Raw genomic sequence first — 14,610 nt, 5'->3', positions numbered from 1 at the left:
AGCTTTTTGGGTTTAAAAACAACAACAGAAGATAAAATGGCTAGAAATCAGCTACAGATAAATTTACACTGGAAGTTTAGATTTCTGTCAGAGGAGTAAAGTTTTGAGGTGGTCGTTTCAGCAAAGTATTGGGGACATGCAACTCTCATCATTTCAAGATCGAGCTAGATAATTTTATGGAAGGTATGGTATTAAAGGCCAGGGATTTCTGGCTTAAAAATCAGTGAGTCAGATGTGAAAATCCATGTGTTTTGTGGTCTCCAGGTTGTAGAAATAAGGTAGCTTTTATATAGTGTGGAAGGTGTCTGGTAATCCCATGCATCAGGGCTTTCACTGGTTGCCAGCTGGGACCAGCCAAGGAATGTTTTTTCTCCCTTATGAATGCTACTGGCTTCTGGGAGGTCTCTCTTTCTTTTTTTTTTTTTCCCCCCCCCCTTCCTTTGAGGCACTGGGACATTGGCCACAGTTAAGACTGGGGTTTTTTGACTGGGATATGCTGATGCTCCTGCCACTACTTAGAAAACCCAGAGGTTCCTGGCTAGAGAGTTTTGCTCTTCTGGTTAGGGTCATACTAATTGCCAAATATGGATTCAGGAAGGAATTTTTCCTTTAGATCAGGTTCATAGATTGGAAGGGACCTTGGAAAATCATTGGCTCCAGCCCTTTGCACCAAGCAGGAAAGATAACTGGGGGTCAGGTGACCCCAGCAGGGTGACTGTCTAGTCTCCTCTTGAAGATTTCTGGGGTAGGTAATTGCACCACCTCTGGAGGTAGCTTATCCCACAGTCTGGACACCCTGACTGTGAAGAAGTTTTTCCTAATGTTGAGCCTGAATTGGTCTTCCAGGAGTTTGTGGCTGGGATGGGTTGGTCAGTATGGGCCATATTTTTTGCCTTCTTCTGTAGTGCTAGGGCATGGCTCTTTTTCTAGGATCTTCTGGTCACATATTAACCAACTACTTCCTTGTGTTTGCAGTGGCAGGACATCAGCAGTGCTTTCATCTTTTCTGCTTTTACCTATGGCATGTTTATAGGGTGGTGGTATTTCAGGTATTCTGCTGTGTACTGTAGTTGAATGTAAGGGCTTGAAGTGGTCATTATGGCGATTCCTTGGGTTACTTGATTGCCTATGCACACGGGGGACTTGACTTGATGATCCAGCAGAACTCTTTTAGTCCAATGTCCCAAGTTAATTGATGACAGCAAGGACCTCTCTCAGTTTCTTAGGGACCAGGGTTCTACAGAGGAACAGGCTTCTTAGCTAGATTATTACCACACTTTTGCCTTCTCTAAGAAGGATAACATGCTCTCTCCTTCATCACATCTGGTTGTGGAACCTGCTGCCTCCTCCTCTGTCTGAATAGCACCCACAATGACTTGTTGGAAATGAATGGGGGATGAAGAAAGATGGTAATTGGCCAGAGCTTTGTTACTGATCAGGGAGCTTTGTAGTTTTCTGATGTTACCTTATGATTGCAGTTAGTTTTAATAGTTGCTGATCCATTATGGAGTCATTAAACACAATATCAGAGTTGTCCCAGAAAATATTAATAGCCTTTCAAAATATTACTGAGGAGCATGACTCAGGATATTTGACTGTTCTTAGCATTCGTTCCTGCAGTTACCCAGAAGACCAAACACTTTTTACTTGGTTCCCCAACTGGTGGTTGTCTTCAAAGAAGACAGTTGTCCCTCTGATTCTTCATGTGGTCAATAAAATGATGAACAGCTCTATGGTAGGTCAGTCTGCTCCATTAGACAGTGATGCTAGAAAGCCTGATGGCTTGGACAGAGTTGTGTACTCTTTAGATGAACTAGCGTTCTTTGCAACTGGTTTCTTGGCTGTTGTGGCTTAATATTTAATTCTGCCTTGAGGTTGCTGCTTTGGCTAGACCATCTGCCAAAAAATTAAAAGTACAGGAAAATACATTATTGCTGAGGAGTGAGTGGTTTTTAAGTATTCCCTCTGCTTTTTTTTATGATGCTTCAGGTATTTCTAAAAACTTTAGTATCTGCCATTCTACTCTGCATTGGCATTTATGGCTTAAGCCAACTGGCCAGTCTTCAGTGGGTCAGGCAAAAGGGGAAAATCTTCCTTTGAAGGCTGGTTCTGCAAGTCACTGGGACCTTGAACAAGATGAAGACTAGTTGTTACCACTTGTTAGACAAAAACCTAACCTTGGTGCCAAGAGAGGGTGGTTTGTGTATGTATTGCATTTTGTGTTATACATGCTAAGAGAGTACCTAGCTGTAGGCTCTAAACACCCTTGACAACTTTAAAAATGTAACTGAATTAATACCCAAATATAATTCTACAAGTCAGTTCACTCGAAGCCACTGACAACAAGAAAAGCAACCTGGAGGCTTAAATCACTCTCACAACCAATAACTTCTTCACCACAGCACTTTTCCACCCTCATACTGTTTTCAAAGGCCTGAGAAAGATAGATGAGCTTTGTGGTGTGTTTTGAAAGTCTAAACACTTGTGAGGTCTGAATAGGCGCTGCTTTTTCCAGAGCTCTGTTGTGCCAGAGGTGCATCTCACAGGCACGGATAAGTGCAGAGGACACCTTGCAGAATTGTAATTTCTGCCAAGAATCTTTACTTTGCCTTCTTGAATTGTGTTTTGTTGTGACTGTTGCCAGCGGTATCCTCCTGCTTGCTGATGTTGTGTTGTACTACATGGTCACAAAGCACAGCTCAGAAAAGTAAGGGAAAGAAAAATGTCATTCAATAAGCTAGAAGTACAGCTCAAAAAGTATTCTTAACAGAAGGGCTAAGGGATTGGAACCGACTAAGAGGTAACAAGGAGTAGTGCTTTAGGGGAAGGTTTTACAGTAGAATATATCTGTTGCCCAAAAAGTAAGAAAAAGAAGTAGTCACAATTTCTGTTGGACCTGTGAAAATGTTGACCACTTCTCTTTTTGATTCTGTGGCATTTCTTAATTAACAGGCCCGCCTCTTAGTGGGTCTGTTTGGTGGTATTATTAGTACCCTCCTTTTGGGGGAGGGCATTAATAATGAATATGAAACAGGCTGAGCAGAATTCTTGATGGCCTCTTGCTCTGGGGAGTCCGTGGAAGCTTGGTAATGGTAGTTGCTCAGACCTGAATTAATCCAGTTGAGTGGAGGTCACAAAAAATTATATAATATCAACACTTTTTTTAATTTTGTCTAGCCTGAGGTCCCTGCCACACTGAGATGCTGGTAATGGCATTTCAGTAATGCCATTACCAGCCAAGAGCGGTGCTATTCCATAACACAGACTAGGGCACGTTTCAGTTCCAGGTATTCTTCCTATTTAGGACAGTAATTTCTCAGACTCCTTTGGTCTCTTCAGCCTCATGTTCTTGTTTCTATTGAGAGCTTCTGTTGTTTCTGCACATGAGGGCAGAATCCTCTAAAATTCAGACTTCCTTCTCTTCCTGTCATAGTGAGAGTGACTTGGAGGAGGTGCTGACATTTTACACACACAAGAATAAGTCGGCCAGTGTATTCTTGGGTACCAAACCCAGAACCTCAAAGCCCTGCAACAGCAGCAATCCATCAGAAAGCACAGCCCAGAAAGGTGAGTGCCTTGGCAGTTCTGAGAGTTTACAGGAAGACAAGGGCTGGCTATCCAGGGTGTGTGTGTGTGTGTGTCAGAGAGAAAGTGTAGAACCCCAGAAATGAGTCTCAGCATGAATACAGGGAGCCATGGGGGTGATGAGTTTTATCTCTCTTGACATGGGATCCCTGCATAGTTTAGAGAGGGGTGGATGTTATACATGGGATTGATCAGGCATTGCAGTGTGGGGGTAGAATTTACTCAGTGTGATATCATGCTCTGGATAACAAAAATCAAAGCTGCTTAAACAGCCGTAAGAACCACAGTAACAAGTGGGAAATTAATCCAGCCTGGCAGCAAGATATTAAACCTTACTCCAGTTTCCATAGAGTTAGCAACCTGAACTCTGTTCCTTGATGCTTAAACATAATTTCAGATCTTCCTGAGGTGGTGGAGGAAGTGAAAAGTAATCAGCTTGAATGTCCCGTGGCAGAACTAAATGCAGAAGGAGAGCTAAAAGGTGACAAGCCCAAAGAAGTCGGATCATTTCGTAAGTGAACCAGCCAGCCAGGAGTGGGGTTAGTTCTGCAGTAAACAGTTGGGATGTAGGTAAGATTGTTTAGATTTAAACTATTTGAACAATTAATTTGGTCAGATCCTAGAGGCAGAAACAACCTGAAGAAGTCCCAGCTTGAGTTCCATAAGAAGAATTTGCCAGGATGGCCTCTCACTTAATAAATGGACAGAAAAGATGTTCTAGGATGAATAGTTCTTTCATTAGCACTTGAAATTAGCTTCTGTCTTTGGTGAAAGGCCTCTGCTAGATAAATTCAGTGTTGCTGGGTTTTTCGTTGTAGCTGTGTTGGTCTAAGGACATAGGCAGGCAAGGTTTTTTGCGTGGATGTGATATCTTTTATTAGACCAACTGAGTAGTTGGAAAAAAGTTATTAGCAAGCTTTTGGGCACAGTCACCCTTCTTCAGGCAAGAGACTTCCTGTGCCTGAAGAAGGGTGATTGCGCCTGAGACCTTGCTAAGAACTTTTTTCCAACTACCCAGTTGGTCTAATAAAAGATAGCACATCTACTCAGAGAACCTTATTTGCCAGATAAAGTGAGTTCAGGAAGAGGATAGGCCTAATTCAGTTTTTTGCCAGTCCTTCCTGGTAGCTAAGGTTTTCTTAGCTTTCATCAAGCCAACAAACATAGGCCATTGGCTAAGTGGCCATTATCTGTGGGACTCTGGAAAAAAGTTTACCTTATGAAATGTCCTGATTTGCCTTTCTTTATCCTTCACAGAAGATGAGCTGAAATTACCTCAGTGCAGCCCTCACAGTACTTCCTCCTCTGGTCCTGGTGCTATGCTCCAGAGAAGCATCAGCTCACAGTTTTCATCTCGTACCACAGCCTCTGAAAACACACAGGTGTCTAGTCACCACTCATCCCTGCCTCCTCCAGTTGGTCCTGGACTGACTCAGTCCCCATCTTCCCCACCTTCCCAGAACTACAGCACAGTTTCTGACAACCAGTCTTTCTCTACAAACACGGTATCCCACCCAACATCTAGCCATGCAGATTTGCACCGTTCTCAGTCTGGTGGCCACACCACTGGTCCATTCTCATCTTTTCACAGTGTTGCTCAGATCTACAGCCAGAAATTATCCAGACCATCCTCTGCAAAAGCAGGTGAGTGGGCTGGACATTTTAGATAAGTGAATGTGTCATTTGGGTAAATCTTTCATTAGCTCAGATTCTTCTTGAAATTGGCATGTTCTTCATACCATCTAAATCAGGCTCCTATCTCTTAAGTAGCACTGACCAGTCTCTTATCTGTTAACCTAGAAGAGATGAGGACGGGCTGCAAAACAGCTGTCCAGGCTACTATTTTAGCACAGAATGTGTATAGTCTGTACCTATACCAGTATAAGCAGAAATCCTCAATTTCCAAGGTTGGAAATCCTGGTCTTTTAATGAGCATTACATTCCTCTTTGGAAGAGGAAATCTCCCTTATTGTGTTGATCATTCCTGTTTATTGTGCAGGGGAAAAGGGAGCTGAACTGATTTGGGTCTGGTTGGTCTAACTTGCAGAGGTGGGAAATAATGTGTATTCATTATAATACTGTAGTCATACACATTCTCATTTTGTTTTTAGCAATTTTGGGGTGGTTTCAATAGTACAGAGGCCCTCTTTGAGATGGTGCAGGCTGCTTGCTTGCTCTTATCTCCTGCTGAAGGAAACTGGCAACTTGCTACACATTAGAGACTGACTAGGGTCTCCACATGACACCACTGAAGATGCACTAGTTTAAGGGATTTCACATATTGTGAACACAACTTCATATTTCTCTAGGACCTTTTGCCCTGGCGTACCTCAAAACATCTTACCAGCCAAGTACAGGAATCTCATTTATGACTGAAGTGCAGCCACCTCTGTGGTGGGAACATGGCTGAGCCATGCCAACAACAGTATGAGATAGCAAAATCCATGCTTATCGGAAGAAACTAAGGAAGCGGAGGTTTAAGGAGGCAGATTGTAGCCTGTATCAAATTATGATCAGGATACCTAGTCTAATGCCCCTGTTCTTGAGAAACTGCTCTGTTTAGCAGAGTGGATTTCCTCCTGCAGTAACCCCAGAAATCTGGGTTTGGTGTAGACAGCACACTCCATCACATGTTCACAGAGATGCAAAAAAACCCAACCCTGATGCACTTGCTTATTTAAAGGGATCCGTTTGCTTTTAAGCAAAGCTGTTGCAGGTTTTGTATGAAAAGTACCAGACACATTTTCAGCCCAAAGGCTGATTGTCCTGTGACAGTCAGGCCATCCTTGAATTACAGGGCTTGCATGAGGTACTTCAGAGAGGGAGTAACAGTGTCTCGCTTCTACCTCTAGAACTGTGAAACAGAAAGAAAATGTTTGAATTGTTTGGTCTGCTTTCTGGAATTCAAAGAAGCTTCTTAGTGAAGGCTAGGAAACCTTATTTAGGTGCCTTTGAAACTGCTTCTTGGGAGCCAGGGTAGATAATGTCCTACTCCTGTATTAATCTTTGTTTTAAATATCCGAAATCCTGGGCCTGTTTCCGTATTTACCTGGGGAGATGATTTTACAGACTTACTTCTAGTAAAGTTTTTCCTGGTCTCCAGGTAAAAAATTTTCCTTCTAACTTCAGGCCATTGCTCCTACTTCTGCTGTGTGTTACATCTGCTTCCTTGCACTTTTCTAATTCCTGTCCTGTTCTGGTGTTTACAGCCATCAAGTACTTGCAGACTGTTACCAAGCCTGCTTTGTCTTCTCTTACCCAAGATAGACAATTTGTCTCTGTTAATCTTCCCTCATAAGTCAGTCCCTCCAGCCCTCTATTTTTGTTGCTGTTCTCTATGCTTCCTCCAATTTGTCAGAGCTTAAAGGAAATGAGATGCCCAGAACTGAAAGCAGTGTACCAGGTGAGGTTATAATTAAAGAGAAGGACCTAATCCTCTAATCTGTGGTGTGATGCCTCTGTATGTGCAGTCCCAAATGGTGCTGTCTTTTTTTACAGCCATATCCCATTACAAATTTGTCAAGTTTTTGCCTGAACTTCCCACCTCCCTCTCAGCTGTTTCTGCTTCATAGGTTTCTTCCTTCCATTGAATATCTGGCTTTGAAGTTGGTTATCCCAGATGTATTAGCTGCATTTTTTTTCCCAAGTGCAAATGAGAGTCTTACCTTCTGCCCACATTTCTAATATTTTTAGGCCCCTTCTTTTTTCTATCTCCTTTTATTTATTGTAGTCCCTTCTAATTATCTATGAATCTCAATAATATGCCATATTATCAGTTATCCAGATCATAAATAGAAATATTCATTCCTGATCTTACAGTGCAACTGTGATACTTTGACCTCCCTTGGTGGTTTGCTGTCTATAATAACCTTCTGTTCATGGCCCTCCAGCCAGTTTTCAATCTGTGAATTCCTTTGAATTATATTTGTGTTTAATTTTTTTCCTCCTAAGAAGGAAGCAGTATCTGCATTTAACTTGTTACTGATCCTCTTGGTATATAAAGCCAAGTGCCTGTGTTTTAAAATGTATTTTGGGTCCAACTAATGTTAGAAAGAGGTATGTTACTACAGGGGCAATTTCCAGCTACACACTTGGCTTCCAAACTCCCCTTTCTCTTTCTGGGATGAAGTGCAAAAATGTCTTCAGTTCCTCAAATCCTAGCCATTCATCTATTGCAGCAGTTCCAGGCACTGCTTTAATATAGTGAGAATAAACAGCCAATGTCCCATTGTAACTTGGTGATGTTTCATGTCAAGATGAATTGAGAGATTGGTGCTGGTTTAGAGAAGCTCAGATATGCAGCCTAAGTGCAGAATGGAGACCATGGAGAAGGTCTGTAGAAAGTATTGTGCCTGCTTGTATTTCTGTTATTGCCAGGGTACAAACCTCTCCCATTCACTTCTTTGCCTTGGTGTCAAGCCCAGAGGGCACGAAGAGCTCTCTGCAGCCTGACCTTCTGCACTCTTCTTCTAAGTGGATGAAAACTGTTTGGCAGGTTCATGTCATCGCAGCCCAAGTTGGCAACGTGCAGGTTCAGCCAGGGTGTACAAAGATGCAGAAGACGCATCTTCCCAGGGCAGACGCTACAACCCCAGCACTGTAGCAGCAGAACTGCAGCGACTGGCAGAGAAACAGGCAGCCAGGCAGTATTCACCACCCAGCCACATCAGTCTCCTTACACAGCAGGTATGTGGGCAGTGAGGTTGGTTTCTCTTTGTTACTACAGAAATCTGGCACATACTCCTGTTTCAGAGTCACAGGACATGCTGAGAAGAAAGAATCTTGTGAAAATTGTTTTTCTTTCTTGTTGCTGTGATGTCTTTACAGTAACTAGAACCCTATTAGATAATAGTTCTTTTAAGTTGCAGAGGGTAGTGATTGAAGCCCTGTCATTTAATATAGTTAGACTGGGCCAAAGCACTAGAAAATATATTGTAAGGAACAATCCTGTCCCAGCCTCCAGTGAGTAGTTTAAATGTGAACAAGGTATTTCCCATCTTTAATTTCTCACATTCTTATTGCCTTAAAGTCAAGTACTCTGTTTCCTAACGGTGACGTGTCATACACTGGATTGCAGCATTACTGGGAGAATTAGGAAATAGAATCAGACTGATGAGAAGGGCAGAAAGTTTCCATAGTCTGTTTCCATAAAAATACCTGGGCAAGCAGAATGATAACAGTGGAAATCCAGAAAGAGCATAGGGCAGGTTATAAGAGTTTTTGATAAAATTCTGTATTTCAGTCGTATTCTAAATTGGTTCTGAAATTTTAAGCTAGTGTGGAATGTGGTATAGCCCTTTTGCTAAGCAGGACATTAGTTCAGGAACATGATGGTGATGCTGTATGATCTGCCTTGGCTTCCAGCTAGCATTTTAAGGTCTCGGCTTTGAGCTGTAATGTCTTAAATTACTCTACCTAAATGAGAGGCCACCTCCCTCCATGCAGTATTGCTGCAGCTGTAATCATCAGAGGTGCTCAAGCTAGATTCCCCTAACTGAATTAGAGAGACTGCCAATAGGAGGTTCTCCAAGTCAGGGCTTTCACTTTGCAAGTTACTCTTCCCTGTTTTCTATCTACTACAAAATAACCCAAATTGCTTGACTGTTGTGGAATGCTGTAGGGATCATCAATTTGGATGCACGTTTGGAAAATGTCGTGTTGAGTGGGATTCAACAGTGATGTTTTACTGCATTTTCTGAGGGATGGCTAGTGGTTATGGTGGGTTGCACCTACTGCTGTTCTGCCTCTGTCTATATTTTTTTGTTTTAATTGGTGTTTGTGAATGTCTTGTTGGGTTACTTAGCAATTGTGGTCAGTTTCTCTGTTTTTTCTTACCATTCAAAAATGTGGAGAACTGATTGACTCAGAAGGATGCATAGGTTACTTAGATGGTCCATAAAGCCTCAGTTCAATCCTGGTAGCTCTGACTACATTTGATGCCTTTGTCTCTTGTGTACAGTTCACTTGCTTCAGTTTGGCTTAATGGATATATTGCCATAACACCAAAACACCTTTGGAATTGGATCCTCTTGTTTTTCTGGGTGTCTGCCAAACAGGCTGACTGAACTGTGCAACCTGACCTTCTGTCTTGCCCCTAGAGAGGAAGGTCCCTAGAAGTATGGAGCAGTATTGGTAGGAACAGTGGGGAAACTTGAATTGCTGCTTGCCTAGGTTGCTCTGTCTCCAAGAGATGTCAAAATATGTCTTTGCATCGACTCTGAGAATACAGAATTTTTTTAGTCAAAGACCAGATGTGTTTATGAACTAGGTTGTCTTGGACAAATATTTGTAACTCACCCTTTTTTTTTTTTAAAGCGTTTCCATAACCCTGCATTTCAGCCTTCACAGTAAGGCATGTTTCAGTTTTGTCTAAGTGAAATGCTTGTAGCTAAAGCACAATGTTTTTTGGTTCAGAATTTCAGTTAATGGGAATTTTCTGTTTTCTTCCATAATGAAAAAAATTCTCAATTGAGTCCCCACACAGTGACCTGCACTCACACATGCAACCCTCCCTCATGCAAATGCACCCACCCTCATGCACTGCTACACTTGCCCTCTTTCCTGCTGGGCCCTCAATATCAATGTCCTTTGCACAGGAGTGTGCTCTCCCGCTTCACCTGCACAACTGTGTGCTGTCAAATGATGCTTGCTTGCACCCAGACAAAATATTGCTTGTGTTCATCTGCCCACAGTATCATATGCACACTCCCCCTCCCTGCTTGCAGTACTGCATGCACACTTGTCTACAAGCCTTTGTGCTCTTCCGTCCACCCATAATATCTCCTGCCAAGTAACCATTCTGTTCCTTCATTGTTTCTCACAAGGCAGCAATACCACCACTATGCATGCTTTTTTGCCTGTGTGCCCACCCACAGTATCTTTCTCACAGAGTTGTTCCCTCTTCCCTCTCTCTGAGTGCCTGCCTATGGTATTGTATTCTCCCTCATTCATGCTCACCTGCTCCAGAGCTGCAGTCTTGCAAGCCTGGCCTTTCCTGCCCATAATGCCATGTGCTGTCTCATGCAACTTCTGCCTGCAGTAATGTTCCATCCTCCCCATCTTTTCAATGCCTGTCCACAATACCATACACTTTCCCTTTCTTGTGCTTATGTACTGACTCTGGCTGCAGTGCTATGCTATCTCCCCCTTGTGCATCCCTCCACAGTACTACATTTGCCCTTTCAAGAACATGCACACGTTTTGCCTTTCCAGTTGCAGTGCCACAGTTTCTCCTTTTTAGTGCTCCTCTGTCTGCAGTGCCTCTTGAATGCATGCCCCTGGAATACTACGTTTTCCCTTGATTATGCCCACAGTACCACACACACGGTTCCTCTCTCATGCACCCACTATCACTATTGCACACGCCTGGGAGAAATTTCTCACATGCTGTCTCTGTGAGGAATCTGTATGCTATGTTGCTTCTTCTACTGTTGTGACCCTTTCTTACTTTTGTCTCATTGTACACAGCTAGACTTTCCTTCATTCATAAGGTTGGTGAGATGGTTGTAATGAAGCAGTTCTGTCAGTGCTTGGCATCCTTGAATTTCTATGATTTGTTTTCAGTCTGGGTCTTAAGACCTAATGCTGGACAAAGATTGTGTTAATATCTTTTTGAACGTGGAAGTAGTTAAGATTCAGTGATCTCAATATGCTAATGATATTTAATATTGTGTCCCTAGATCTTGAAGTGTTCTTATTTGCCTTTTGTTTGGGTAAGTTTAGGATGTGGGTGAAAGATTTTTGCAGATCGGGTTAGATAAAATCAAAGTGTAATTAGGAAGTAGCCTGAAAAAATGGTGGAGTTGATAATATCCCCCTCAGTTGGGCAGGGGTTTTCCTGCCTTTTGTTAACCATGTAAAGGATTATATTGGATCCTCTTCTATTTTTGGAAGGTCAAGACAAGAAGCAGTAGTCAAGATAGTGTCTTTCTCTCTGCAGTTAATAGCAGGCTGTGCTTTTTCCTGTTGGATGAGGGCCCTGCTACAGTAATTCAGACACTTTTGTGTCCTGCAATGTGCTTTACAGTGTGTTTAAACCTAAAGTTCACTCAGCAAATTTATTTAGTGCACAAGATGGCTGTTTCCTTGTTTGGATGGACTTCCTACAGGGAGTACACTCTACTGTACAGAGTGGGGTAAGTTTTAGCACAAATGACACATGCATGTGTAGACACTCTCTCCCCCCTCCCCCCATGAATACAGTGAATTCTCTAAAATATGGTGTCAGATTAAAAAAAAAAAGTGAGGTAAATAATGCTCTTGAAGTATTGGATCTGTGGGAGGTCTCTATCACTGGCTGGTGTGAGGGCTGTTGCTGATATCTACCAGGCTGTAGCACTTTGTGGTTATTCATGTTAGTGAGCAGAAGAATGTGTTGAATTGGTCCTGCTTTGCGAGGAGGAGGAGGGGAAGCCTGGTGGGAGCTCTGCCCCTCTCCGCAAGGGAGAGTGAGATTTCAGGATTTGGCTATCGTTAGGAATAGCTCCAGTTCCTCTAGCCAGGGAGCTTAATCAAAGGGATAACATCAGACCACCCAGGCGAAGGCCAGAATGAGCTGTCTCCGTCTCTGCTGTACAGTATGCCAGTACCCGGGATCTAGCAGCCAGGTCTCCTGCAAATGTGCTGACAGATCCCCAAGGGGATGAGGCACTCTTCTTGCTAGATATTTTTCATTTGGACAGAAAGTGAAAATTAGCAAAACCCTGCTAAGCTTATTGGACCTCTAGGGGAGGGGCACAGCATGGCCAGCATGCAGTGGCCCAGGGTAACCTTGTGGGAGTTGTCTGCTAAAGACCATCCCAGAACAAGGCCATTCAGTTGGGTATCGACTACAGCAGCAATCTCACCCAGGGCTTTACATCTCTCTGCACTACGTCTCTCTCAGGTAAACAGCCTGAGGCCCCCTTGTCCTACATGTCCACAAAATAAACTGCATGTTTACACTGCTCAGATCCCAATTAATATCCAGCTCCTTCCATCCCAGACCTGAGTAGAGTGTTTTAGGGAGGCTAAATAGAGATTAAACTGAGACCACAACACTTGGAAAAAAGATTAAATCCAAGTACAGCTGCATTATAGCCAGTGCCTAGTCCGTTGCTGTGCTAAACCTGTCTCATGGAGTCTCAGACTGCCTCTATTTTTTGAGTAACCCTTTGGCTTGTTGTATATAGCTTTCTCCCTTAGGAGTGCAGGAAAAGAGAACGGAGGGCATCTTCCCAGAAAGTCTGAGAGCTTATTTCACGACCCAAAAAAAAGGAAGAAGAAAATAGGGATAAAGTCTGGGCTTTTCCTGATCTGTCTTTCAAAACTGTTCTCTGCAGGATTGCAGGGTCCCCCTATGCTCCTCAGCCTCAAGCTGTTCACACAGGGACTGGGGTTACTTCTAACAGTGCTGACTTGTAGCATCAGCAATAATATTACTAGTCTCAGCAGAGGTTGTAGGAGGAGAAAATGTCAGTGTGGTTTCTGCAGTTTCAGGAATTAAGCCTATCCTGCTGCTCTGAGGCTTCCAAAGAGAAGGGGAGCAGAGGCTTTTGTTATGGTGAAGCAAGCCCTGCAGTTGGCAGATAGTCACCAAATGGGCCAGCCTGAACAGCTAAGACCTCATGTGAAGGATTACATCCCGATCATCAAACATTTGGCTGCTCTGTGCCCTATCAAAATTGCTCCCACTGGGAAGTTTTGAGGCAGAGATTGCTTATATGAGTCTGACGCTTTAGGAGAAGCAAAAAGTGATTTCAGCCATCCACAGCAGCATTTTTTATTTTATTTTTTTTATATTGTTAAATGGATGCATACGCTGGAGACACTACAAAGGAATCTGTGAGTTTGTCAGGTTTCCCAGGAATGTCTCTGGCAGGTCTTTGTCTGGAACGTTTTCTGGAGACTGGAACACTTGTGCTCTGTATGCATATGTATATTCTGTAAGATGGTAAGCTCAGTGAGCGGAGAAGGAATGTCACAGGCCTTTGGCCAGATCAGGCTTGGTGCGCGCACAGATTTCACACCTCCCAGCCCTGTAAGCCCAGTTCTCATTTTTTCTAGCTGGTCTTTTCAAGTGCAGAATCTGTGCACAAAATGAAACTGCTTTAGAGTAGGTTTGTACTGGCTGGGTGTGGCCAGCAAGTTGACCTGGGTCATGAGAGGATGACCCTGGAGGAGTGTGTGTACCACGTGGTTTCCCTGAAAGGTTTTTACTTGAGTGTATTTCGTGCCACTATGCAAACAGTCAGAGCTGTGGGTTTAGTAAGAGGTTGGTGGTTTGGGGTTTCCTTTTGCTCTCCAGAAAAGAGGCAAGTTAAGATCCAATGATGTTTCCCACGCTGTGATGGCCTGTTGGATTCTGGCATCTCAAAGCGTTGAGGAAGGCGAGGCAGACGGGCTGGCTCCATTATTACTGGAGGAACTGGGAACAGTGTTGGGCCAACTTAGGCTTGGCTTTGGCCAGAAATGCATATGGCAGCTCTATAGTGAGGCTTGGAAAATGCAATACTGGTCTGCAGTATAGATCAAATTAATAAATAATAGTCACATTATTATATCACCCAGAATTTCCAGTTCAAATGATTGATTGCTCCTTGAAGCAAAGAGGAGGAGAGATTCAGTCAAATAAGTACAGCTTCTGTACCAGGGGTGGGCAATTATTTTGGGCAGAAGGCTGCTTGCCGAGTTTTGGCAAGCTCTTGAGGGCCGCATTGGTAGCCCTGCCCCTTGACAGATGCCTCACCCGTGGTTGCTATCTTGTGATTAGAAGTCCTGCCCCCTAACCTCTGATCTTTGCCACCAGAAGTTCCTTTCCTTAACCCTAGGAAGTACTCCTTTCAGCAAGAGGTTTTGCCATCTTGGAACCAGAAAAATACCAAATTATGTTCTAAAAAGTGAACATGTTACAGCATTCATTAATTTGGTTTTACTCTTGTATATTGGGGGATATAGGTTTGTGGGGGCTGTGCATGTGGGGTGAGAGCATGTGGAGGTGTGTGTGGATGTGGGGTGTGGGTGGGTATGGGGTTTGTGAGGGGCTGG

At 43.3% G+C, this 14,610-nt stretch overlaps 1 protein-coding gene across 1 annotated transcript in view; it reads left to right on the top strand.

The window, feature by feature from the left end:
• TTLL5 (tubulin tyrosine ligase like 5) overlaps positions 1-14,610 on the top strand; it is a 218,412-nt gene that overhangs the window by 97,716 nt on the left and 106,086 nt on the right. Inside the window, exons 25-28 of the mRNA XM_019518782.1 lie at positions 3,434-3,567; positions 3,983-4,096; positions 4,843-5,229; positions 8,081-8,271. Of these exons, the coding sequence (XP_019374327.1) occupies positions 3,434-3,567; positions 3,983-4,096; positions 4,843-5,229; positions 8,081-8,271 (826 nt within the window). The remainder of the gene's footprint in view (positions 1-3,433; positions 3,568-3,982; positions 4,097-4,842; positions 5,230-8,080; positions 8,272-14,610) is intronic.

The sequence above is a fragment of the Gavialis gangeticus genome, unplaced genomic scaffold, assembly GCF_001723915.1.
Source record: "Gavialis gangeticus isolate Ggan-Ray unplaced genomic scaffold, GavGan_comp1, whole genome shotgun sequence".
Classification (NCBI taxonomy): domain Eukaryota; kingdom Metazoa; phylum Chordata; order Crocodylia; family Gavialidae; genus Gavialis; species Gavialis gangeticus.
This window is presented reverse-complemented; position numbering and strand designations above follow the sequence as displayed.